At 38.4% G+C, this 25,001-nt stretch overlaps 1 protein-coding gene across 1 annotated transcript in view; it reads right to left on the reverse strand.

The window, feature by feature from the left end:
• Window positions 1-25,001, reverse strand: part of PRTG (protogenin) — an 86,203-nt gene that overhangs the window by 31,921 nt on the left and 29,281 nt on the right. The window contains exons 3-11 of the mRNA XM_065076904.1: window positions 21,991-22,135; window positions 20,845-20,978; window positions 20,426-20,563; window positions 19,176-19,334; window positions 18,415-18,574; window positions 17,538-17,785; window positions 13,464-13,628; window positions 12,126-12,431; window positions 10,765-10,953 (exon numbers count right to left, since the gene is read on the reverse strand). Coding sequence (XP_064932976.1) covers window positions 10,765-10,953; window positions 12,126-12,431; window positions 13,464-13,628; window positions 17,538-17,785; window positions 18,415-18,574; window positions 19,176-19,334; window positions 20,426-20,563; window positions 20,845-20,978; window positions 21,991-22,135 — 1,644 coding nt within the window. The remainder of the gene's footprint in view (window positions 1-10,764; window positions 10,954-12,125; window positions 12,432-13,463; window positions 13,629-17,537; window positions 17,786-18,414; window positions 18,575-19,175; window positions 19,335-20,425; window positions 20,564-20,844; window positions 20,979-21,990; window positions 22,136-25,001) is intronic.

Here is a 25,001-nt window from a genome sequence, read left to right on the forward strand (position 1 = left end):
AAAGACATGAATAGGGAAAAAAGGCTAGATTAGGCCAATATTAACAATTATCATGAAAATAAAAATGAATACAAAAGACTAATGCAGTAAGAGGTATGCTTCTGATAGAGAAGTGCTGGACTAGACTAAGGCGAAGAACCAGAAGATACCTTCTTGAACTCCCAACAGTCTCTATATACACATGCAAATGCAGACACACAGATACAGAGCAACAGGCTGTGAGCACATCCCTCCCTGCGGCTTAAATATACAAAGGAGAAAGTGGGAATTGGTGGGTAAAGGGACAGCAGGCACAGTACTGCAACACCTACCCATCTTCCTCTCTTCCCCCAGACACACCATCCTACCCCACTGCTTCTGACCATCTCCAGTCAACTGCCTTAAAAAAAGCACTGGGAGCTGACATGCAGACCACATTTTCAGGTTGTATTTGCATACCATGTTTTATGTCTTCTCCTTTTTCTGAATATACAAACGTGTCAGCCGTACCAAGAGCCGCAGCATGCACAATGGGATGCACCAAGAGACAGAAAACTCAAGTCTTTAACTGATCTACTGATCAAGAATATATTTTCCTGTCCCAGCTTCAACTAACCTGTGCAGTAACAAGTATTTTTGTTTCATAATGGCAATCAGCTTGAGTCAGGGTACAATATTCAGCTATGATAAGGGTAAAAACACTGTGGAACTGAGTATAAATGCTGAAATACCCTTTTAATGCAAAACCGATTTCTACTACACTTTTTTTCCATATGCAAAAAAAATCACAGGTTTGGAAGAGAAGTTTCACAGCAAGAGCTGCTTCTTCCAACACAACTTTGCTTTTTTTTCCCCACTTCCCACATACCACCCCTTCATTTGCCACAAAAGTGTGACTCCAGGTGGCCTGAAAAAAAAAAAAATCTGCTTTTCTACAATTGCATCTTTTCCCAAAATAGAAAAATGCTTCTGTTAGCAATAATGCCTTCATGGCAAATATATAACCAAGGCGTTACTCAAGGCAGGAAAGCTACCAGAAAACATACTAGCTTAGCTTTAGAAGTGCATTTACTTATCACTAACACAGAATTTGCAAAGAACCCCTACTATTACCTTTCCCATACAGCACAAGTGGTAACATGACCCAAAAAAAGTTAATAAGAAAAACCTCAGGAGAAATTAGATTAACAGTTTGATCACAACATCTGGATTGTTGTTAAATAAAGGAAGAAAAAAAAATGTAAAAACAGGAACAAATTCAGAAATGTAGCTATCCCTGTACAAAAAATGTTTTCTTCTGTCCACTCTGAAGTCCCTTTCATGTGCTAATGGTGGCATTTTTTTAAACTCTTCCCCTTTGACTTACTCAGACCTTTAAGGACCTCACACATCTAATGGTTCCTCACATTCACCAAGAACAATCAAGAGAGGTCTGGGGGTTGACATGCAGTATGATTAATGGACAATGTTGATTTAATTTCCTATAACAGGAGTTTTCTCTAAGCTTTCTCCAAGGAGCAGTTTCTTTGCAATCCAGGACTTAAGTATTTTACTAATGAAGTCGGATAAATAGCAAATTAAATAATACTGTCTCCCAGAGACAAATCCTCCCATTTCAGGAATTGAAAAAAACAAAACAAAACAAAACAAAACACACCAACGAAAAAAAAAACACCACCACAAAACAACCACCACCATATTCACAGCTCTGTTTAAATCTAAAAAAGGTTGCACAGCAGAAATATACATAGTTGTTGGAGGCTTTTTAATTTTTGTTTAGTTTGGTTTGTTTAGTTGTTTTGTTTAAGAAACTTGAGCAATTGCTTGGTCATTCCTGTCATTGTTATACTGCTTGCTCTTTTTTACTCTTTAAACAGTGGTACATATTTCACTTTGTTTCCATTTTCAATAAATTGATCTTTATTAATTGGTCTCTTTTACATTATAGCTATTAAAATAAATATTATTACATTTTCATTGTAATACTTAGAAACATTTCAAAAGCAACTTTGAGGGGATTTAAAATAATTTATAACTTTCTTGATGTAAAGAGTGATCAATATGTCCTTTTCATGAAGCAAATTTTAACCTTCAGCAAACGAACAATGAAACACTATTTGCATCCATCCTAACTGTTACTCAATCAACATGACACAATTTCCCAACTGAATTCCCACACAGGTTTAGCTTTAAATTGTGGAATTTCTACCCCAAGAATGCAGAGCAGCAGAGAGCATTTCCTGCAAGATTCTAATCGCTTTCCCACCACTGAAAATTTTACCTTTAAATACTTTGAAGATTACATATTTTGCTTTATTATAGGCCAGCAAGTTGTCTTGCCAGAGTGCAAAACATCTCCCCGTCCTGCTCCAAGGCTTTTCAGCACCCTTGATTCCATTTCTTTGAGTTGTGACACATTTAATCTAATGTCCTGAGAGAAACAACTGCATCTGACTCAGTTACGTGGATAGTTGATAAAGAGACAAACAACTCTCTCAAAAACAGGCAATAACCCTTCATGCTACTTAAGTGGGCTCAGGGAACATCATCTCTCCTGCTGCCTTACTAAATCTTTACATTTTACCTTTACAATTGCTACAAGGCATTGCCCCACAAAATAATGAAACTTCTCTTGTCCTGACTGCACCTACAATCTCTTTAGAGAGCCAAGCTAACTGGCCTTTGCACTCTGTTTTGAATGTACCGTACCTTTATTCTGCATTTGGGCATCTCCTTCCTCACCATGTCCTTCCCCTTTAAAGAGCCACTAGCTTGGGAAGTTAAAATGAATTACTGCAAAAGTCAAGGCATGTTTAAATGAGGATGTCAGGATTATTTTCTCAGATAAATGAGTTCAAAATGGAACAGTTCAGAGAGCACATTCAAGAAGGCTACAAAAAAATATATTGGGCAATCCTTCCAACACACAATCTCCCTGTTTCTGAAATATCTTAACTGTCTAAGAGAGCAAGAATGCATCTTTCTGCCCCAAGATTAAGTGCTTAATGTGTAGACTAATCATACTCCATGAGTTTTAGAGCCATTTCATGACTCTGCGGTTAATTCAAAGAAAGCCTAGAGATTCTGCTTAGTAAGTATCTGTCATATGCAATGTTTTAATCAACACCAAAGCCAGTAATGCTGCTAATGCAGATGTTACAGACTGCAGTATTCCAGTACCTACTGAAGCTGATTATTGGCTAAACCTATTGAGAGGCTTGATGGCGTAATTTAAAATTGACAAATACATTAAACATCAGTTAAAGCCTTCCATTATAAATGAACTGTATGAAAATAACGTTTGCTTTCAGAAAACCAAAACACGTGCAGAAGCAAATGTGATGTGATTTAAAACAAAACAAAACAAATTTATTTAACAAATGCAAAGTTAAACGCTATCAGAAAGAATACATTGGAAAGTAACAGCATTTTAACAACAAACATTGGAGTGAAAATATGTAATTATGATACAAAGCAGCAATCGTGAACAGTGCAAGAGAAATAATGGAAGAACTACCCAGGAAGCAAGGCACTACATTTTACAGATGTGGCACTTGAACTGCATAACAAGCATGCAGCATTAGCAGCTGACAGTTAACTGGCCTCTCCTCAGCAAATCTGCTCAGAACAAGCTGATATTTATCTAGGATTCCCACTCAGTCGTGTCTAAGAGTGCTTAAATAAAGCTGAGCCACAGACACAGTTGTAATGGATGCTATGCCAATAAGCTCTAACAGAGGACCACATAGCTAAACATGAGATTCAGTTTTGCTCAGTGAGATTTCAGTTTACAACCTGAGTGAAACAAATGTTCATGGGAACAGAGCAGTTTAGTATTTTTCTTCCACAGGGACGCAGAACCACATAGGTGAGACTGTGAATCAGTTTGCTTGGTCACTCATGTCAGTATATCTGCACTGAGCAGACTCTTGATATTGCCCGCTCGCTTGTCCTGGTACCTGCCAAGCTGCACATGAACTAACGAGTACATGATCAAAAATGCTGCACAAGACAGAGGTTTGATTCCTTCCATGCCTCTGCCATCCAACCTAGCTCTTCTACAAGCAAAACCAGACAATCTGAATCTAAAAGGAACTCTCTGCTACAAACAAATCTAAAGAACTTAATAGCGCTGACATACATTTGAAACAAAAAATGACGTGACAGTGTGTAAATTCCAACAACAAAACAGAACAGAAACCAGTTTGATGTCTATTTACACTTACAGCCTGTAAAATGCAGTATGGTTTCTTACATAAAAGAGGTAAAAGCTTATCAAAGGAGCATTTGCTTTGATGTTTTGCAGGTAAAAAAAGTTACAGGGTAATAAAGACCCCTCCCTTCTCTTTTTTAACCTGTAAGGGTTCCTCCCCCTCCTCTTATAAACCTTTAAAATAAAAAAAAAATTTTAAAAAAAGGAAAAATTATATACAGATATGCCACATCTGCATTTGGAGGACAGGCTCATTTAGAGTGGTGACAGGTCTGCTTTTCATGAGTATGAAGTAAGGAATGTGTCTCTTGTTCACTGACAAGTAGGGAAAGCGCACTGTCATACCAGAGCTTGGGGTTGTTAAATACAAATATACATAAACTGCCATGTCTGAGAAAGAGAAAGAGGTCACAGCTGGGGAAGAAGCTGCTTTTAAACATGGCCACTCTACTTCTAGGGATTTTGGGTTTATTACTGTGCAATATGACCAACTCCTCCTCCCCTCTCTCAGCAAATCCCTTATGCTTTAGCTGATCAGTAGCAGAAGCAAGCCTGTTGCACACAATCAGAACTGACAGATAAGAGGCTTAGTTTAAGGATGTAATCAGCGCGAGTAAACACTACACTGACCCAGCTGTAAACAGTGGAAATAAATCATAATATTTGTCCTGGTCACCTACTGAGCTATTAGACACTTTTCACCATGTAACAATGTAAAGATAATGGCTACAGTATATGAGCATAGTGTTCTCGTCTCCTTTTCCAAGCCAGAAAGCTGAGCTGATAGTTGATCTTTTTTAAGAACTAAAGTAACTTCTGATAATTCTTTTTTTGAACAGAGCAGCAGTTTATTCAAATCAACATTTCATTAACTGTGAATGTCTGATCTGAAATAAAATATCTCAAACAGAAATAAAGTATGTCTGTAATACTAGTTTATATTTTATCTAGTGGCTATTTAGAGCAGTTAACTATGAAATTTAAAAAAATCTGAGTGTTGAGAGAGATGACTTGTGTTTCTTTCACATCATTTTATTAAACTGTGGAATGCCTGGCTCTTCGTATTTGTATGGGAATCCCAAGCTACATTTCCATAATAACTTGTAACCAAAAAGCAGTATCAATTCCCACATACATAATTTTGGATATCCCAGAATGTTCAGATATAAGCATGTAGAGATTACATTTTGACACCAACAAAATCTGGGATAAAACTGAAATTATTGCCCTAGCTATCAGAAATAGCTACATTAACACGTTATGTTCTTACCGTACTCTTTCTCAATATTACAGCATTTGCAATTCTTAATGAGAAAGCTGTCAAAGATGTCATTAAGTTTTTTAAATTCACATTTTTCTAGCTTGCAATATGGTGTAAAGGAAACCACTATGTCATACCTGACCATCACATCAACTGCTTTACGAAACTACATAAGCACTTTCACAGAATTATTACAAGAGATACTCGGGTGACATGCATCAGGCTGTTTAACTGGAGAGATTCTTTGCATTGACTTGTCTTACACACCTTTATTCAGTTTCCATAGACTGTAGAATCACCTTGTCATCTTTGCTGCCCTGGACTGAAGCTTAACTATGATCACAATTGTAATGTGATATAAACAGATCCAGGGGAAATCAAACAACTGAAGGCCAAGCCTCTGGGGGGATGCGAAGTGCAGTAGGCAGTTGCCTAATTCTTCAGCACAAGCATCCTTTTCAGAGGAGAGTGCCATGCAGGGTCACAAAATGTGTCTTGGTGTCATTTAGACTTTGACAAATTCTACACTTGGTAATACAGTCCAAGTCAGGGGGAGGAATGCACATTCCCTTATTTCTCTCTGCAGCTGGAAAGAGGTAGGACACAGAAGAGCTTTCAGGCAGGCAAGTTTTTCTGATTAAAACCAAAGTTTTTGGAATAAATTGCACAAATGAGTCTGACAGAATCCAATTATTTTTCCAGAAGAACCAGATTGGAGTGGGGAAAATGCCACCAGCTAATGTGACACTGGGGAGTACCAGGAGGAACAGCAAGGGCTTGTGATGCACCTCATGCTAAACAGCTTGGATGACCCCAGCAGCCAGCAAGCGCCCCAAGCCCCGGGAAGCCGGGGTGCAGCTGGGGGCTGCAGCTCCCAGTGCAGGACAACCCACTGGGCAGGCTCTCCTGGGGAGGGGCCTTCACCAGGGAAAGGCCAAGGTATGTGGGATCCCATGCTCCAGGCCGTTTTCACCAAAGCCAACAGACCAGTTTTTCCATCCCCTAAGGTGTCTGCCTGAAAATGGTTATTTACTGTGATATCATCTTGTGTGCAACCGAAAGGTGCACTCATCTCTGCCACTGCCTCCTTGCCTCAGGGTTTCATGTGCATCTAGTGAGACCCTACGTTAGTCCTGTCACCACGGTGCAACTTTTTGAAATCCTCACTGTAACTACAATCACTCAAGGGGGCACAGCTCAAGAACATATTGCATTCCACCATCACTAGTGGCATTCATTTGATTAGGACAAATATTCCTTGTTACTAGCATAAGAAACGAAACATTAAAAAAAGAAGTTCAGAGTGGGAGACTTCCAAGCAGTTTGAAGAACAGCATTATTGTCTTACAGCATCAGGACTAATCATATTTTCTCGAGTTTGTGAACCAAGAAGCTGATTTTTATTTTATTCTCCCTAGATGTAAGTGCCAGAATGAGATTCCTATCAGCATTACAATCTAGTTCTGGGCTCACATAAACCAGATGAGCTCAAAATGGGTTCTTCTGAGTCACTGCCCTTCTTGTGTAGGTTCTAACTTCCTACCAGTCATGTAGCTGCAAACATAGTGAGCTGTGACAGGCAAACAGTCCACCTAGCACAGCAGTGAGCACAAACAACACCAAGGCAGAGATGCATATGCACATGCTTAAAATACTCTCTGAAAAAAATAATTTGAAGACATTTAAAGGGGGAGATGAGGTTCTCCAGACCCTTCCTTTGTTTTATCTTGCAAGCTTTGCCAATCCCTCTCCTGTTACATGGTGAGAAGATTCTCAAACAACGTTTTCTACCAACAAAACTCACTTCAACTTCTAAACACACATGTCCTGAAACATTACAGAAACAGAACCTCCACCAGCAGACTCATCAAGTCTCACAATGAAAGACCTTCTGTTAGTGAAAACTTTCTCGAGCAGAAGAAAGCAAAGGAGGAATTAAAAATAGAGGCAAAAAATGTATGGTATGCACCCAAGGGTCTGCTCCTGTGGCAAATTCAACTGATAATGGAATTTTACACTGGACTAGCAAATGGCCTGCTATTGAAAAATAAATGCCAAGACCTTTAACACAAACAAATGTCTATGTGAAACTCTGGATATTTATTTTGCAAATGGCAGTCCTGACTCTGATCAGATCATTTAATTCTACTTACATGGTGACTATTGTGCTAAATAATCCAGTTTAAAAATACACAGAAGTAACTGGCTAGACCTACACTGGAGTAAGAGAGGTCAGTTCTCAAAAAACACAGTAGGAATCAAGAGATTAAAACATACAGAAAGCATTCACAGAGCTCTATTTCATGTTCAATCATTGTAACCTATTTTACAGTATCATTGCTGATTCTGCTTTACCTACCACACTTGTCCCCCCATCAAGAGTCCTACAGACATTTGCAAATTATTTGCAGTAGTTACATCAATGCGATCAACAATCAATGCAATCAACAGTGTTTATAATATCAATGCTAATGTTCTCTTTGATTAGAAAATATTACAAATTGGGATTTTGGGATGCACTTCAATTGCCACAGAGTAAGTGAACCTTCTTTAAATACACAGATTTTGCACAATTGGCAGTCGTACCAACATCTGCAGAAAGTTCCATGGAGAGAAGCATTGACTTGCTGCAAATATCACTAGAAGTCTATCTGCAGTTTATCAACGATGCAAGAGAACAGGGAATGGTAGAGCAGCCTTAGTTCATGACAAACTAGGACACGAAGAGGGAGTGTTTGGAAGCCACGTAATTTCTGTGGCAATAGACAATGCATGAGAAACTACTCCATCTTTGCCACTGGAAAGCACCTAATACTATTAGCTTATTCTTCCAAAATAGGAACAACATTTTCTTTTGACCATGCTATCCAACATTTATGAAACCAAAGATCTTAAAACACACCGTTGCCTTTCAGGTTTCACACTTGCAGTATTCTACTAATTCCTGTAGCTCATAATGAAGACATTTATTTTAAAGAGGCTGTCAATAAATCAGTAGTTTAGTGTCATCAGGAGAGGCAAATGGATGACAGAACATTAGTCCTCAAAGCCTCTGTTTAGTTCATGAAGATTCAGCTTACCATAGTCACAACTAGAGCAGTGGCTTGCCTTGTTTTATCTCAAATTCTACCAAGTAGGACCACTTCCTAATAAGTAATATTTGAAATCTGAAATGCAAAATAACCTGGTTCCAATGATTTAGATTATTTACAAGAAATAAAAAGAAAAGCAAATCAGTCCTTTCTTAATGCGTGGATATTGCAACAGTCTTTGTGAGTTTACCTAAAGCATTAATTTTACCTGTTCTAATTCTCTACATGCGCAGCTGACAGAAGCAGAAGAATGTTGGTTGAGTACTGTTTTCTAAGAAATAATTTAGCACAGGCAGCTTCTCAACAGGCAGATACAGTAGTCAGACAGGCACTGTCACTATGAGAAGCCTATGCGAACTTTCCAGGCTTTAACACATGTAATCATCCTAGCAATGGAAAATCATGACCTAATCACATTTCCTGTGCCAAGTGAGTATTTTGTAGCTGTAGCAATGAATGCCCAGTTCTGTAAATGCTACAAAGCAAACAAAACTAAGAAACCAGCAAAGAAACATACACAGGAAAACTTCCCATGTTTGATATACACTTCAAATAACTCAATACATCCCATTAAAAATAAAAAAACCACAAATTCTACTGAAGTTATTTGAAAAAAATACTCTTCAGCAGATCTAACCTATGGCAGCATAAATTACACACATGTGAAAAACACAAGTGATAGCAATCAGATGATAGCAAATGTATCATGTTTTGGTCACCATATTTAGATATTTAGATTATGATAAGGAATAAACACTCAACACATCACATGCACCATGACTGAACGGCTAACACAAGCACAGGAATTCTTCCATGCCTACACTTCTTGTAACTCAGTTACAATGTGACCATGTGAAAGCTGTCATTTCTCAAACTCACTTTGCTCGTTTTCTCCTCTGTCTACGTGCTTACTGGAAATAAAAACCAATAAAAACACACAGTAAATTTACATTCTAACAACATTCTGTAAAATAATATTTTAATCCGAGGAGGATTAGTGTACTGAGAAAAGCCATATGATGTGGATCACACTGTTAATAAGTTTGCATGTGTCTGAAATGACTGCTTTGTAACTGCATAATGAGAAGACAAAAAAATGCATTGATGTCCTAGGACAGACAGACACCACATCCTTTCAACCACTGCTCTTTTGTCTCACAGCTCTGTTAAACAGTCAGCTGCTGGCAGATGCTCTGGCTAGAAATGGTCACAGATGGTCAGTTGTCCAGTTAACAGACCAGGATGCTCTCCTCAGATCTCCCCTAAAGTAGTACCTCAACTGTATGCAGTGGATGAGAATATCTGAGCATGGTCAAGAGGCCATTTGACCTAGTTAAGACTGCAGGTCAATTTTGATAATTTAGTGAAGATCAACTCTCTGTACTACCCCTAGGTAAACTATCTCAAAACACTTCAAATACAAAGTGTCAAGTTCAGTATTACTTTTGCTGATTACATTAGAGATCATATCTTTCTATGAGAGAAATTCTCAGTTATATATGTAAACAGAAGTACCTTCCATCCAGGGATAATATCCACACATCTGTACTAATATACATTGCAAAAGCTACAGGAAGGAAGAGTCAGGTGATCAATGGAAAGACTCCAATAGGACTCAGCAAGCTCTGTGCCCTAATCCTTGTGCTCAGTTCTGAAAATATTTACCAGTATTCCTTAAAAACATTAACATGATAATAACATGCACAGGAGCTACTTGCTACTATGTGGAGGAAGCAGTGCTTGTTGTGCAGTATCACTGAGACGAAGGCTACAAATAAAAGAGAAATAAGCTAGAAATACTAGAGAAAAGTCTTTGGTATTTTGTATTAATCATTCACTGTTACTAGATCAGGCATAAATAGACAAAATCTGAAAATAAAAAAAGTAATATTAAACTGAATATTAAAAAGATGTCATCTACTGGCAGTATTTACTAACTGTAAGTTTTGTATCTTGTGATAAGTAGTTTGGTGTCCTTCTTTCAACTTACACAAGATTTCCAAGATCTGTTTACCTGAGTGTTTTCCAACACATATTTTGGGAGAGGATTATTCCAGCAGCAGCATAACTCAAGCATGCAAAGCTTATTGCTGGGAAAATAGCTGGCGAAACCTAATGCCCTTGCCTTACAGGTCTAATGATTTAAGCCCTCTAAGATGTCCTTTGGCTTTGCTGTATTCCAGAACAGTTAAGAAATATTTTATATTTTATATACTCACCTAAACCACTGACAGTATACTCAAGATCACTGGCATCTAGCAGAATTGGTCCATTCTCCTGTTGGCCTTCTTCCTTGTAATACAGCTTGTACCCTTGAATAGCTGCTGTGTCCTCAGAGTCCTGCTGCCACTGTACCGTAATGGTTGTACAGTTCATCGGCTCCAAACGCAGCTCAGGAGACTTCGGTGCTGGTTTTAGAGAAACATATATAATATTCTTATATTCTAGGAATAACTACTTTTCACATAAAAATCTGGAAGCCCATCAGTCCAAAGTTCGTCCAGGACTTCAATTCTAGCTCATTTGTGTACTCACATAATTATTTCTTTATTATGATGTCTGACTCCCTATAAGATAATCTAACAACTTGATTTAGGATAAAACAGAACAGAAACTTTTTTAAAATTCTGCATCTTAATTAAATGTATGAGGTGGTTATTTTCAAAGAAAAACAAAAACACTCCAAAGATAGTTATAAAATTACCTCCAGAGCAAATGTGATTAACTATAACATCACAATTCATCAAATGCTAATAATCGCCTGTAGTAGTCAACACTCAAATCCAAAGTGGATGGATGAGGATTACAGCTAAGAAACAAAGTTACAAATTCAAATCTACATCTTTTTCAAGCCATTAATGCAAAACTGAATGCTCTTCTGCATGACATTACTAATGTAATCCAAAACTCAATTATAACGATTTAAATTAGACTTCAAATATCAAGTCAATTTGCATATTCAAAACATGTATTTTGTTTGTAATACAGACATACATGCATCAACTCAGATCTGTCATGTACCTGTACACACTGCTAATGTGCAGTGTCCTGCTTTGCAGACAGGTATTTTATCCAGAACAACAATAGCGCTTGGAATAGGGGTTGTTGGATTTTTTAATTCAAATTATATAGAACAGAAAAAAATGTGTTATCATTGAAAACAAGTCTACAAGCTAAAACATTTGAGTAGCTCACAAACATGGATTAAAGTTTCCTGCCACTTTGTCAAATACGTGAACATCAACATATGGAAACAATCAAAGATTGACACCAAAATAATATATCAGCTTTTCCTTCGCCTGTCACATAAGGCCTTTCAGAAGACAGATTAGTTCCTCTTCAACTTTTGATCCTGAAACTATGTATTAACTGCATGTAATTTATTAAAGGGATCAGAAGGTTTTGCAGACTATGCACAGAATCATGGTTAGAACACTATTTTCTAGATCATGAGAACAAGAACATGTAATGGGAGAACCCATTTCACATCCTTGCACTACATATCAGAAAAAAAGTGTAACCTTCAGATGAAGCCTGCAATTAACCCCATCTCTAGGCTGCTGGTAGCATTAAGAATTACCTTTCACACTTGTAGCTTTGGGAGTCCGGTGGGAAGTCCACAAGGATGCCTCTCCCCAGCCAATCCTTGTTGCAGCCGTGATACGAACCAAATAGACACTGTCAGGCCTCAGGCCTTCGAGAAGATACTCATCTGAAGTCCCTGGGAGCTCCAAGACTTGGATTTTGGTCTCTGTGCTGAGGCGGAAAGACAGACGGTACAGGACCACCTGACCTCTCCTGTACTTTGCAGGAATTGGCAGCCAAGAAATGAGAATATCTGTAGGACTCCTGCTTGTCAGACTAATTTCTGGAGCTCTTAAGGGAACTAAAAAGGAGAAGACAAAGCTTTTCAGCTCAGGGAAAAGAGAGATAGAAGATTCTCAGCTGACACCTTAGTCTATGATGAGGTACCAGTAATGTAACAGTAAATAATTCAATAAGTTTTGTAGATTCTTGTTTATTTTAAGGATAACTTGTCACTATTCATACTTCTCACCTTTTGCATGCAGGATAGCCTTAGCAAACTCCTTTCTGTAAGGCCCTCAACATTTTCTTCTCTTGTTGCTGCCAGCAGTAATCAAAGGCAATCAGCACCTTATGATTCTGACAAACTGACTGTCAGAGTTAGATGCATCAGTTTATACGGAGAGGCCAGACAACCTGTACTGCTGAAGACTCAGTGCATGCTCTCTTCCAACAACCATGTAATGAGGGTAGTAACTCCTGGCAAAGAGACAGGCAGACAAGTGGAACTGGCAATGTTCCATGCTGCCAAAGCTTAACCCTGTCAGAATTTATTAATCAGTTCTAATTAACTATACTAAACAGTTTGTTGTTGCCACGATGTTCAGATTAGTTAAATCACTGCACAGAAGTCAGTCATTAGGGTCATTTATGAAATTCTGATTCTACTAACAAGCACATAGGCAAAAAATAAATGGTACAGCAAATTTTTATTTCAATTTTTCCTTTAAAATTTGCAAAAGGTGCAGTGAGTGTGCAGTTTGATTCATGTTTCAGATGCCCAAGAGAGAGTCATAGAGACTAAACCCTAGGCTATCATCAAATTCTTAACACTGAGGGAGTTCTTAAAGACCTAGAATAGCTATTTGTATGATTTAATGAAATGTCTTTCAACATAGAAAAAAACACAGTGTAATATACAATGTTGCCCTGTCAAAATGTTATTTTATTCTCATTCCTTTCATTGGCTGGCTCAGTCTTACACTGCACATATCCAGGAGTCTCTCTGATACCAATGGAAATTTGGGATGCTCAAGAGGCGTTAGCACTGGATTGCACATTGCTCTTCAGTGCAAATAAAAATGTTCATCAAAATCACTGGTATTTGTCTTACCATCTTCAAGAGTGTGCTGAGTCACATGATCTGACATCTGACTGGCTCCCAGAGGCATATAAGCTACAATATAGAAGGTGTAGTTGCTGGCTGGTTCTAAGTCATCAATAATGTAATGGGTTGTATCATTTCCAATGACGACTTGGTACTCTTCGTTATTTAAACCTGGCATAAAACAAGGGTTAGACAAACAAAAAATCTTGACAATCCCTAATTATCACAGTGTCTCGGCTTTAAGATCTTACAAAGTTATTTCGTGTTCTTCCCCAGCCCACCTCTATTTTTTCAACCCTACTAAGTAAAAACTCTTTCATGCACAGGAGTAACTGTGTCTTGCTGTGGTATAGATTATAGTGTTTCACGATTTTCCTGAATAAGGGATGCTGAATGAAGTTCTAAACCCTATTTAGAATTAGTCACAACAAACTGTGCCCAATGTACAGTAACACAACAGACAAGCTCTAATAGCCTTATCATTCATACCAGTCTTTTAAATCTATTTGTTTAGAGTCAGGGAGGTTTTTTTTCAAAGCTATTTACAGAGCCTTTCTATAGCAGACTGCAAGGAATGCGAGGGCTCCACTCCATCAAAAACAAAACAAACACCACCCCCACTCTCTCCCCCCCCCCCCCCCCCCGCAAAGAAACAAACAGAAAGAATTTATTCAGCAAAAGGATCTCATTTTAGTCCTGTGAATTGTATTACATTTGATTGACATGGTTTTTCTTTAATTTGGAGAAAGGCCAATAAGAACAGACCAGAATGAGCTTCAAAAGTGTTTGGCTCCTCAGTGAGTTGTTAAAAAAATTCTCAGCAATTCACATTAAAATATGCATAGCAATGCATGCAGCAGTCCTTGTCTTTGTTGGGCTTTATTCCTATAGAAGAAGGCTATAAAGTGCAATAAGTGTGGTGAAAGCTGCTGTGTTAACGAACAATTCACACCAAGTGCATGTCAACTTAATCAAAACTCTGTAAGACCCAGCTCCTCCTCTTCACAACTGAATTTATAAACAAAACGAAAGGCAAATTCCACCATTAAGTTTTCCCACATTTATGAATTAACTTGATAGCATTTTAATAAGACAAGATTACAAGCATCTCACAACAGACTAGTTAATGGCTTGTTAATTAGGAATTGCAAGGCACGATTTCTGACCTGCTAAACAAGATCCTTGAGCTCAAATTAAAAGGACTTGTTCTCTCATTGAATGGATTGCTAGGCCTCACGCAGAGGCCCTAATGAAACAGCCATAATAGAGAACAAGGCTTGCCTTCCACCACAATCAGTGTTCCCTTTGTGCCTTTTCTAAATCACTAACAAGGAATTAACACACTCCAACATGCACGCTCATCAGACCCTTATTCTTCTTGCTACTATGACCCTGATTTGAATGTAAAATAATCTGCTTAAAGAAACAAAAACACAAAAAAACACCTGTTAGTTTTTCAGCTAACTTGATTAAAACACTAACTTTTTTCTTCTTTCTTTTTTTTTTTTTTTTTAATAGGGAGAGTACCAGAACCTATTTTTACAGTGAAACATCAGAATACTTGAGTTGTGAAATTAAACAACGAGTGGTCGTATCTTTTGTATTCAAAGCACCCACCACATTGTGAAATCTACAGAAATGCATATGAGTAGCGTATTATCCAGTTTTCCTTTAAAGTTTATGGACTCATAAGCATCAATACAACTTAGGAGACCTAGCAAGCACTGGTTTTCTTTTGCAATAAAATGTTCTTTACTCACACTGACAAATGTGGTTCCTAACATAAGAGAGCAATGTATGAACATAGATGTATCAGTAAAAAGTTATACACGAGAAGCTTTAAGCAAGTAAGATATACTCTAGTTAAGTCCATACATCTAAGATCATTTTTAATCTTCATCAAGGTCTGAAACGGGGTCTGAGGGTTGACTGGAGAAAGGCAGGCTTGAAAGGTATAATGAAAGCAATACATCCACACAAACTATTTACATTAATACATAAGTATCCAGATTTCTTACAGAGTAAATAAGGTGTTGAAAATGTCAAGAGTCTATGTTAGCATCTCTGTGGCCTGGTATGGTGTGAATGGCATCAAAAGACTTTTCTTAATATTTAATTTGCATTTGTTTAAATATAGTTGCTTCTAAATTTACAATAGAGAGATGGCTGATGTGATACTTTCCCACAAAGGCATTTGTTAGATTTTTAATAATGCCTCTGATATGTGGGCAACATGCTCAGAAAGGTTTACAGACTATCACTTAGAAAACAATTATATTTACAGAAATGCAGTCCGCTAGCCTTTGAAGCTCTAGGTTTCTTCTACAAAATGAGAACAAAGTGTTTTTATGTCCCGATGCAGATCTTCTGGTACTACCCAATCACATTACCAAAGAAAAAATTCATGCACATCACCTATATTTGATTCTCACCTCTGTTATTACTCCTCTTAACACAGCCTTCCCCACATTGCCTGCATGCATGTCTTTACTAATGTGAACAGATACACAACAGCATTATATTAAATAAAGTAAATGAGACAGTCTAGAATGATGAAAAAAAAATAGGTATTTGAGAAAGCGGGTTCAAATATATCAGAGAGGTTTTTTTGGTTTTTGCTTCTGTTTGGAGCTTATTTTGTTTCTTAAACCAAGACAAGCTACAATCTCATTTCATAAGACATAACCTTTGGATAAGCAAGCAAATGAAGCAGGGATTGCAAAATGATTTTGCAGAAAACACATTTCAGAGGACACCTCTTTTCACCACTGTGCAGGAATATTTCCTGCACAAATACACACTTCCCTAAGGACAGTTTTCCAGTTTTCTTTGAAGTTACTCAGTCTCTGCTCTCTACACTGGCACCGGACATTCAATTACCCAGATAACTTATCTAGTGTGACTTTATTCATATTAGCTTTAAGAGGGGGTTGTGAGCACAATACCTCAGTGACTGAAAGTGTAGGGGGTAATTTCCCACACCTCTTGTCCTCATTATCTTTTAAAACACTTTCCTTCCTTCCTTCAGACAAAATTCTCTTGTGTCCTGAAATATCCCACTTGCAAAGGCAGCTATTTCTGCATCAGTATTAGAGTAATTAAGTCGTCCTTCCTGTCCTCTGCTTAGCAGATGGCAGACTGATATTCCACACAAAGCTGAGCATCTGCACTCCTCTCCTTGAATAAACCACTTACTGAATAGAAATGGAAAAAGAAATCACTCCTACGGAACAGAGCTGCATAGCATAGCTTAAGCCATGCACCTAAGAAATTTTCAAGTCATCTAGCAATCACTTCTTCTGCTTATGAGAAATGTCTGTTTTCTGTCACCTTAAAGATTACCTTGAAGCAATTACATATTACTAAGGGGTTTTTAATGTCTACTTACTAATTTTTATTCTAACTATCCATTCCCTTTTATGTAGCAATTTATTTATCATTTCAGAGACTAGGATAAAAGATTCATGGCTATCTCAGCATGTTTTAGAGTTTGAGTACACTCTTCTCATTATAGGACACCGAGAGGTGAAAGGAGAGTGGATTTTACCATTCAGCCAATATTTGTTCTAAGATAAGACAGTTAAGCCAATAAGGTATCGGTTATTCTCCTCCAAAATATATGAAGGCCAGTAAAGTCACTAGAATTTGAGGATCTAGAGAAAAGAGCTGTCTGGTGAAAAGTTCAACTCTGTAAGCCTCCAGCATTCTGCTGTATGCTCTGTCCTTCCTTGCCAAGCATGCACACAGAAAAGAGTAGGCAGAAGTTCCTGCTGAGGACAGAGGGAAACCCAGATAGTTGTACGGAGGCCCCAAGTTTTAAGGCCTATTCCTAACTTCAAAATGGGCTTACTGCATTGATCAGACACGGGTGAGTTGGATGAACACTCAGTCCCACAAATGAGATGATGTGGCAAAAGCATCTTCCTGAAGCAGGCCTGTTGATTACAATATGCGTTTATTTGCATGTATGCTCTGATGCAGCCCTGGTTATGAACCATTCAAATTTGACACTCTTTGCAGGGACATCCAAGTTCTTACCACATCTGAGTAGTTAAATAGTATTTTAAGCAATCTGCTTACCTTCTGCTTTCATGTAATGCACGGAGTATGCAATCACTTTGTCTGAATTATACAGCGGCCTCTCCCATGCTAGCAGGATTGCTGAGCTTGACATCGTTTCAGCATGGACATTGTAAGGTGCACTGGGTCTGTCTTCTGACATAACTACAGTAAGCCTGGCTCTGGAGAGAATAGATCCCTGGCTGTTCTCAGCCATGCACTGATAAATGGCATCGTCTTCAGGAATGATCTGGTTAATCACCAATTTACTGAACCCAAAAGGAAGAAAAAGGTAGAAAAAAGTTCACATCATGGATAAACTTAGCTCTGCATAATGCAATAATAGTTATGTTTGCTTCACGAGTTTCATATAATTATGTGCCATAAACTCTTCTATTAGAAATGGATGTGTAGGTGTGAAATTTAGCAACTTACATGCTCCTCAAAACCTGCCATGTTTATGTTTATGCCTGCAAAGCTAAGCACAGTGGAAACAAACCTGTGTATCTATTCCCCTCCTGCAAAAAGCACAACCTTAGGATTGTCATTTCTTAACAAACTCTTTGATATGAGCTGCTCACAAAAAGCAGTCAAATGGGGTGTCATACAACTAGCAAGATTCTGGTCTCTGCTATACTACTGTAAAACTAGAGCAACTCTGTGGTGAAATCACTTCAGTTTCCCCTCCAGATACGGCAGCAATCACAAAAGCTTTGCTGAGGATTTTAGGTATTGACTCATCTGCATTCCTTCTACCAAGGAAATGTCTGTAAGTACATTTAATGTCCAATTTCATGTTTACTTGAGTTATATCTTGTTGGCTATATTTAGTTTGTGGAATTTCATCCTTTGGTTGCACATGTCTAGCACAGCTCTCATACAGCAATTATAATCTTACCTGTTGTACATTTTTATTCTACCATTGGAGTGTATTCTTCTTCCATTTTTTAACCATGAAATTTTGGGGGCAGGATTTCCTTCTGCCTGACAAGCAAAACGAGCAGTACCCGCTCTCGGCCTTGTTAAACTTTCTGGCCATTCCACAAAGGAAGGTGGAGCTACAGATAAGTAACACGGGGGGAAAAAAAAAAAATCAAGCTCCAACAAATGCAAGGACAGTCAGAATAATAAATAATTTTCCACACAAAAACCTTTCTCCTCTGGCCACTCAAATACACATACATACCTATGCAGAAAGCATGTTTCATGTAAACAAAGAACGTTTGTTTAAAGATTCATACTATCTGCACAGACAGCAACATTTCTACAAATTTTTATTACTGCATTTATGAATACAAACAAATCAAACTCCAGCTTCTGACATACTGCTTGTGAGGCATATGTGTGTATTACATATTTCTGCTTCGTTATGGGATTCTTTTCTGTGTTGAAAGCCTGTCTTCCCAGAGCAAACATTGCACCTGGGTATCTCCAAGTGCAAATGAACTGTTAGTTTATAACTGAAACGCTGAGTATCTGACACTTCTCATCTAAGTCAACAGACGGAAGGCAGCCACAGTTCTGTGATCTGTTTAATCTCTGCTATATTCCTACAGCCCTTGGTGTGCTATGTTTGAGATAAAAATTCAGCCCGGTACATAGCACAGCTCAAGACAGACACAAGTTATTAAAACAGTGTGGAAGTCAAAGCAGGCTCACCCAGCACAGAGAGAGTTGCCATTGCTACTGTGAAGTTTCGTGTGCCTGGAATAGTGGCTCGACAGACGTACACGCCTGCATGCTGCACCTTTACGTCAGAGATCATGAGGTTCCCATTGCCAAGGACACGGGTATTGAAGACATCAATGGACTTATGGTCTATTCAAGAGAGCAGGAGAAGTGTGGTTACGAGGCTGTTCAACGTATCCAAACAACTAAATAGGGTTGCCTAGGCAATAATGGCATAATTAGAGTTTAAAAGTCAAAAAACGCAAAGGGCAATCACCGATGAGCTTTCAGAGGTTTCTCCATTCACATGGTTTAGTCTCACCATTTGCTAAGTGGTTTATATCTGAAATTCACTACCGGGGCTAAAAAACTAACACCATTAGCCCCCACAGTTGCCTTGCACTATGATTCATTTCATCACTACCACCATCCACATCATCTTTACAAACAGGGATCATCTATCTCCTCCTGAATTATGCTGGGGATAAAATGGTTAGATTTGATTACCATATATTTTCTTCTGTTTTTAAGGCAAATGCTCTATGACAGTTAGATAAGTTTTTCCTTAATTATTTGTCTGTAAGAGCCACTGAATCAGTGAGGAAACACATGTTAATTTCTCCAGCTTTTAGAAATGTAGGAAAACTTTTCATGCTTCTGATTCAGTCCTGACTTTCACATTTAGGTACATGTCAGAATAAAAACAGAGGTATTTTTCATGGAAAAGTGTGATGTGTTGTTGAATAGTTATTCTTATTGCATCCCCTCTGTTCTCCCCTTCTAGGCAGACTCAGGGTTTGACTGTACCTATCTATAATCCAAATGACACATTAACACAAGGTCCAAACCACGCTCACATACTGCTCTTCTTAGAAGCAGAGGGGGAGAAACATTTACAGGATTGTTTCATAGGATGCAACCACTCCAACCCACCGTAATTCACCATTGATTCTGCTCCGAGCCACAGATCCCTGGAGGTCACCACCCTTTCCAGGACTCTGTGCACGCTGTGCTGGGGATAGAGTGGGACTGAGAGCAGCCACAGGAAGCCCAAAGCCTCAGGAAACCTCAGGGCTTCTCAACAGCTGTATGGAAGTGTTTTACTTATCTTACCCTAACTTTCTAACTGTTATCGACTACATGAAGCCCCAAAACAGTAACATAATTGCTGAAATCCTTTCTTTCCAGTTTCACTTCCTCTCCACAGGCTGAAGGTCATATGCTGTAATTTTAAGACCTACCTAGCCGGCTCCATGAGATGATTGGCTTTGGATTCCCTGTGGCTACACACTCCAGGATGACAGTTTGATGAAGAGATGCTGTAATGTTTTGAGGACCAGCTATTATAGATGGCTTGTGAAAAGGCTTCAAGTCTGAGGCTTTGACGGGGAGAAAAAGAAATAAGTTAGAACAAGTAAATAAAAATTCAATTAAATATTAAATGAAACATAGTATTTTTTAAAGTATGCTTAAAATAAGATTTACACCAAAGCCTTATTTCAGTAATTGCGGAAACTTTCACTAAACAATATTTTAGCCACAAGATAAAAGCAAGTAAAATGATTATTTGGGTGAGTGGTTCAGAGGACAGTTACAGCTCTTCAACATGTGTTTTTGCTATAATATAACGCCATTGAAAAAAATCTCACACGGTGAGTACCTGGAATAACACTCAGTACTGCCTCAGTGCTTTTACGTCTATTGGCTATTGTTGTGGCAACACATCGATAATTCCCAGCATCCTTCTGTTCAACACCATAGATTTGAAGAACTCCTGTAGGTAAAGCAGTTATCCTGTCACAGAAACAAACAAACAAAAATGAAATGTAGATAAACGTTCAGCCAGCAAACACCATCATGGAATTAACTTTGATTTACAAACAGTCGTTGCTACACTGACTTCGAAACAGCAGGCCGGAGACTCAAAAACATTCTTCATACATGACTCACCTCCCCACATTTCCAAACTATAGATGAGATTCCACCCAGCACCATGACTAGAGCAGAGGAATTTACTTTCAATAAGAAGATCTTTCTCGCCCTCAGAAACAACCATCCCAACATTCTTTAGCCAGCTACTACATTCGTACTACTCAGGTTGGCTGATTTTTTGGCACCAACTTCTGATGATATACTGACATAACTGCTACGTGGTTCCCCAAAACCCACCTATGCTTTCAACTTTTATGTTTCTCTTTTTGCCTTCCTTTGCATGCTGGGCATCTTAGACAAGTTCAACAAAAATTTACATGTCAGGAAGGATGGGAACAGGCTAACAAATACAATCTGGACCAGGAAAGAATCTAGCAGGGAACAGTCTGTGTGCTTCAAGTTAATCAATTTAAGAGAAGTCCCCCTTCGCATAATTTCCCTAGCATAAAGTGTTTTAACTCAGTTTTCTGTACATGTAATTCTTTATTGGCCCTCTAAAGAAAAACAGACTCAGCATTAATTCTTCTGCAAAAGCAATTCCCCTAGTTGAAACCACCCCCACAACTGAAGACCATCTATTCTGTATCCCACAGCAATTCCCATTCCTGAGGATGACTCACACGCAAACTTCTCCAATGACAATTCATAAGCCAGTGACTACGGTCTAGACAATAGTGGGTGATTCTGGTCTGCACTCAGAACACATATTTAAATATCATTAACATAATCATTATTACTAGTTATTTTAATTGTTGATATACTATACACACGGAACCTTTTTTGATGTCGTTGCAAATATTCAGATTTTCTTATTGGAGGAAGCTCAAAATCGTCACAGAAATAAGTGACATTCTAAACGTGTAACTGTACATACCTGTCCATGACTAAAGGTAAAGATGTTCGATTCACTTCCCATGTCACAGTGGCAGGAGGGTTTGCTGTTATTTTACAGGCAAATCGAGCTACTCCACCTTCTTGGACCTCAGCTGAAAGTGGCTGGACTTCAAATGCAGAAATAGCTAGAAATAAGAGAACATCACATTTAGAGGACTGAAGTGAGGAAAAAATTCTGGCTAAACCAAACACCAGATCATAGATTAACTTGCAAAATTGCCCAGAAATACATGACAGTTCCTGACAGTCATATTTTAGTCCTCTAATAGTACTCACTTCAGTAAAAGCATTTGGAGGGTAGTACAAGTTCATGCTTGATAAAAAAAAAAAGAAATAAAAAAGATCTCAACATAAGTTTAATCATATGAGAACACTTTCATCTCAACAACCCAAGTGGTCACTGAGCAGATGTCTAATGCACAGAGCATCAATATAATTTCAAGCATTTACAGTTTAAGGAGTTCACAAAAATTGAGCCAATTAAAGTGGCAGATCAATAAATACCTTGTAGCTAACAGACACCTAAGAAGGTGATCAGTAGTTGGGTTTCTTTGCTCAGAGAATAAAATTCAAAGGAAAAGGCATACAAAACCCTCTAATTAATTGCTCTATTTACTGCTGCTTTTAACATGATTAACAGAAAAAAACAGCTCTTCAGAGGCAACTACTTTTGGATAACTCACAACACAAATCACTCCGCACACAGGTCCACCCACTGTAACTAGACAGAGAACAATCTCTGCACAAACTCAACAGCACTGATTTGTTTTTTTTAAGAAAGTCAGATTGCAAACAAATTTCTGTTCTTGTAAAAATTATACAGAAACATGATTTTAATAGATAAACCAAAATTAGTAAGTTACCCATTGCTTAACACACAAGTTTTTTGTTGAAAGAATTCCTCTGTTTTGCTCGTTCATTAATTGAAATGTTTTTTCATCCTATTTACTCTAACATTTTCAATAATACCCTTCTGCACAAAGGACACATACAGTACTGATGCACACCAAGCATTCCAAAGAATGCTTCCCACCTCCCATCATTTTAATGCTACTGCATAGCATCGATAGATTAATGTCGGAGTGCAAAGGAAATGTGACATGACCTGGTTGCTTTCCCCTTCATGGACAAATTCTCTTCTAACATGGGCCTAACTACATAACTCAAAGATTCCTATTACTACCATACCTACCTCACCTCCCAGGTCAGAAGAAATGACTTTTTTGCACTGCATTCCTGTAGTTGCAATAGCACTGCAGGAATGCACATTCCTAATCATACCAGCAGAGTTAAAGTGTTGCAGCTTTGTGAACAGACCTCCCAAAGATTGTGATTAATGAGACAACCAAACCACCTTGTACAGCAAAATCATCTGAAAGCAGCTGTGGCCACATCATGCAAATACCATGGCGGGTAGCAACTAGGTCTGGCACCTCAAACATGATCCAGACTCACAGGGTCAAAGCAGAGATGCTCCTGGTCTCCATTTTTACGACCAGTCCCATGCTTTTGGCAGTGGGTCCCCCACAGCCCCACACACCTTCGCCACAGACAGAACTAGCCTTTCTTGCCAGCAGAATTTAATCCAGTTCCCTATGTTCCACTTTTTGTTCCTTCCCTATGCTCCACTTTTTGTTCTTTCACTTTTGAGCAGTACCAGGCTCAAGAACAAACAGAAAACCCACACAACTTGCACGAAGATGTTATAACAGAAGTCTTACAAATTTAAAGCTTGTTGGGGGAGACACACAAAAACAGCTCTCTCCTTCAACAGATTTTCTTTTGATTGCTAAGAAACCATCAGAAGAAAAGTGAGACTTATTAGTTCTTTTCCTGCCTACAGAAGTTCAGCTTCACAAAACCGAAGGACTCAATGCAAGTCAAATAACCTGCACATGTACCAGGTTGTTCCCACAACTCGAAACTTTCTGGATTTGCTTTCTACTAAATTTGACACAGTCCAACTCCCTTGCAGTTTTCTACTACAGAAGGGAAGCAGGGGGAAGCATCCAGGCTTGTCTTACTCCTTCCCTTCCCTTCCCTCCTTCTCTGTTCTAACTCCTCGCTACCCAGAAACCACATGTGTTCACCTGCACTTAGGATATTTCCTTCGTGCTGTCCCTAGCAGAGTTTCTAACGAAAACATAGTGCTTTGCATTCTTCATTTACTCACTGAAAGGCTGATGTAGCAAACTAGGCAAGTCTGCTTAGCTTTCAAAATAAAACTTCTAGGAATATAATAAAGGCGTAGATAACAAGAACACCACAAATCAATCTAACACGAGTTTCAGAGCCATCATGCAGCACAGCTGCACCACACAGCCAATGGCATAAGAAAGGACCATTTTAACAGGACAAAAAGGTAATTATACATGGTTTTAGAAACAAAAAATCTCCACTTCACTCTCATCTAAAATTATACATTGTTTATCAGCTTAGTTCAACACTTGTTCCTTCTGTATCTTGTTTCTGTACGCAAATCTCTGGTTTCTTCTTAATTCTGACTTTATTTGTTCCAGTAAAATCTGGTTTTACAAGTCTATTGCTGTCTCGTGAAACCTGACCTCTTTGTAACAGGCTTGTTTTCAAGGCAAGCGCTGATACCAACTCAGAACCCCAAGAAAAAGTCATTAAAGCAGTGCTGTTAAGAGGCCAGAGCTCTATAAAATGGATAAGAAACAAAGTCTCAAGAGACATAGGTTGTTCCTGAAAACAACCCTGCAAAATGCAATAAATGTAAGTGCCTTTTTATTTGAGTTTTCCCCCTCTTCTCTGGTCTATTTAATCATTTTGTTCCCAGATTTATAGCCAAAAGAAAACAATGTTACTCCGAGAACCTGATGCTCCCACCTTTTTTAACTTGCAAGATACCAAATGCTGCTTACAGAAGAAGAAAACAATAGCTAGAAACTGTATTTACTATCATAAATGCCTGCAATTTATGTGATGGGAACATGTTTTTGTATAGATACTTTTGAGTACTAATATCTT

Source organism: Columba livia, chromosome 11, assembly GCF_036013475.1.
Source record: "Columba livia isolate bColLiv1 breed racing homer chromosome 11, bColLiv1.pat.W.v2, whole genome shotgun sequence".
Classification (NCBI taxonomy): Eukaryota; Metazoa; Chordata; class Aves; order Columbiformes; family Columbidae; genus Columba; species Columba livia.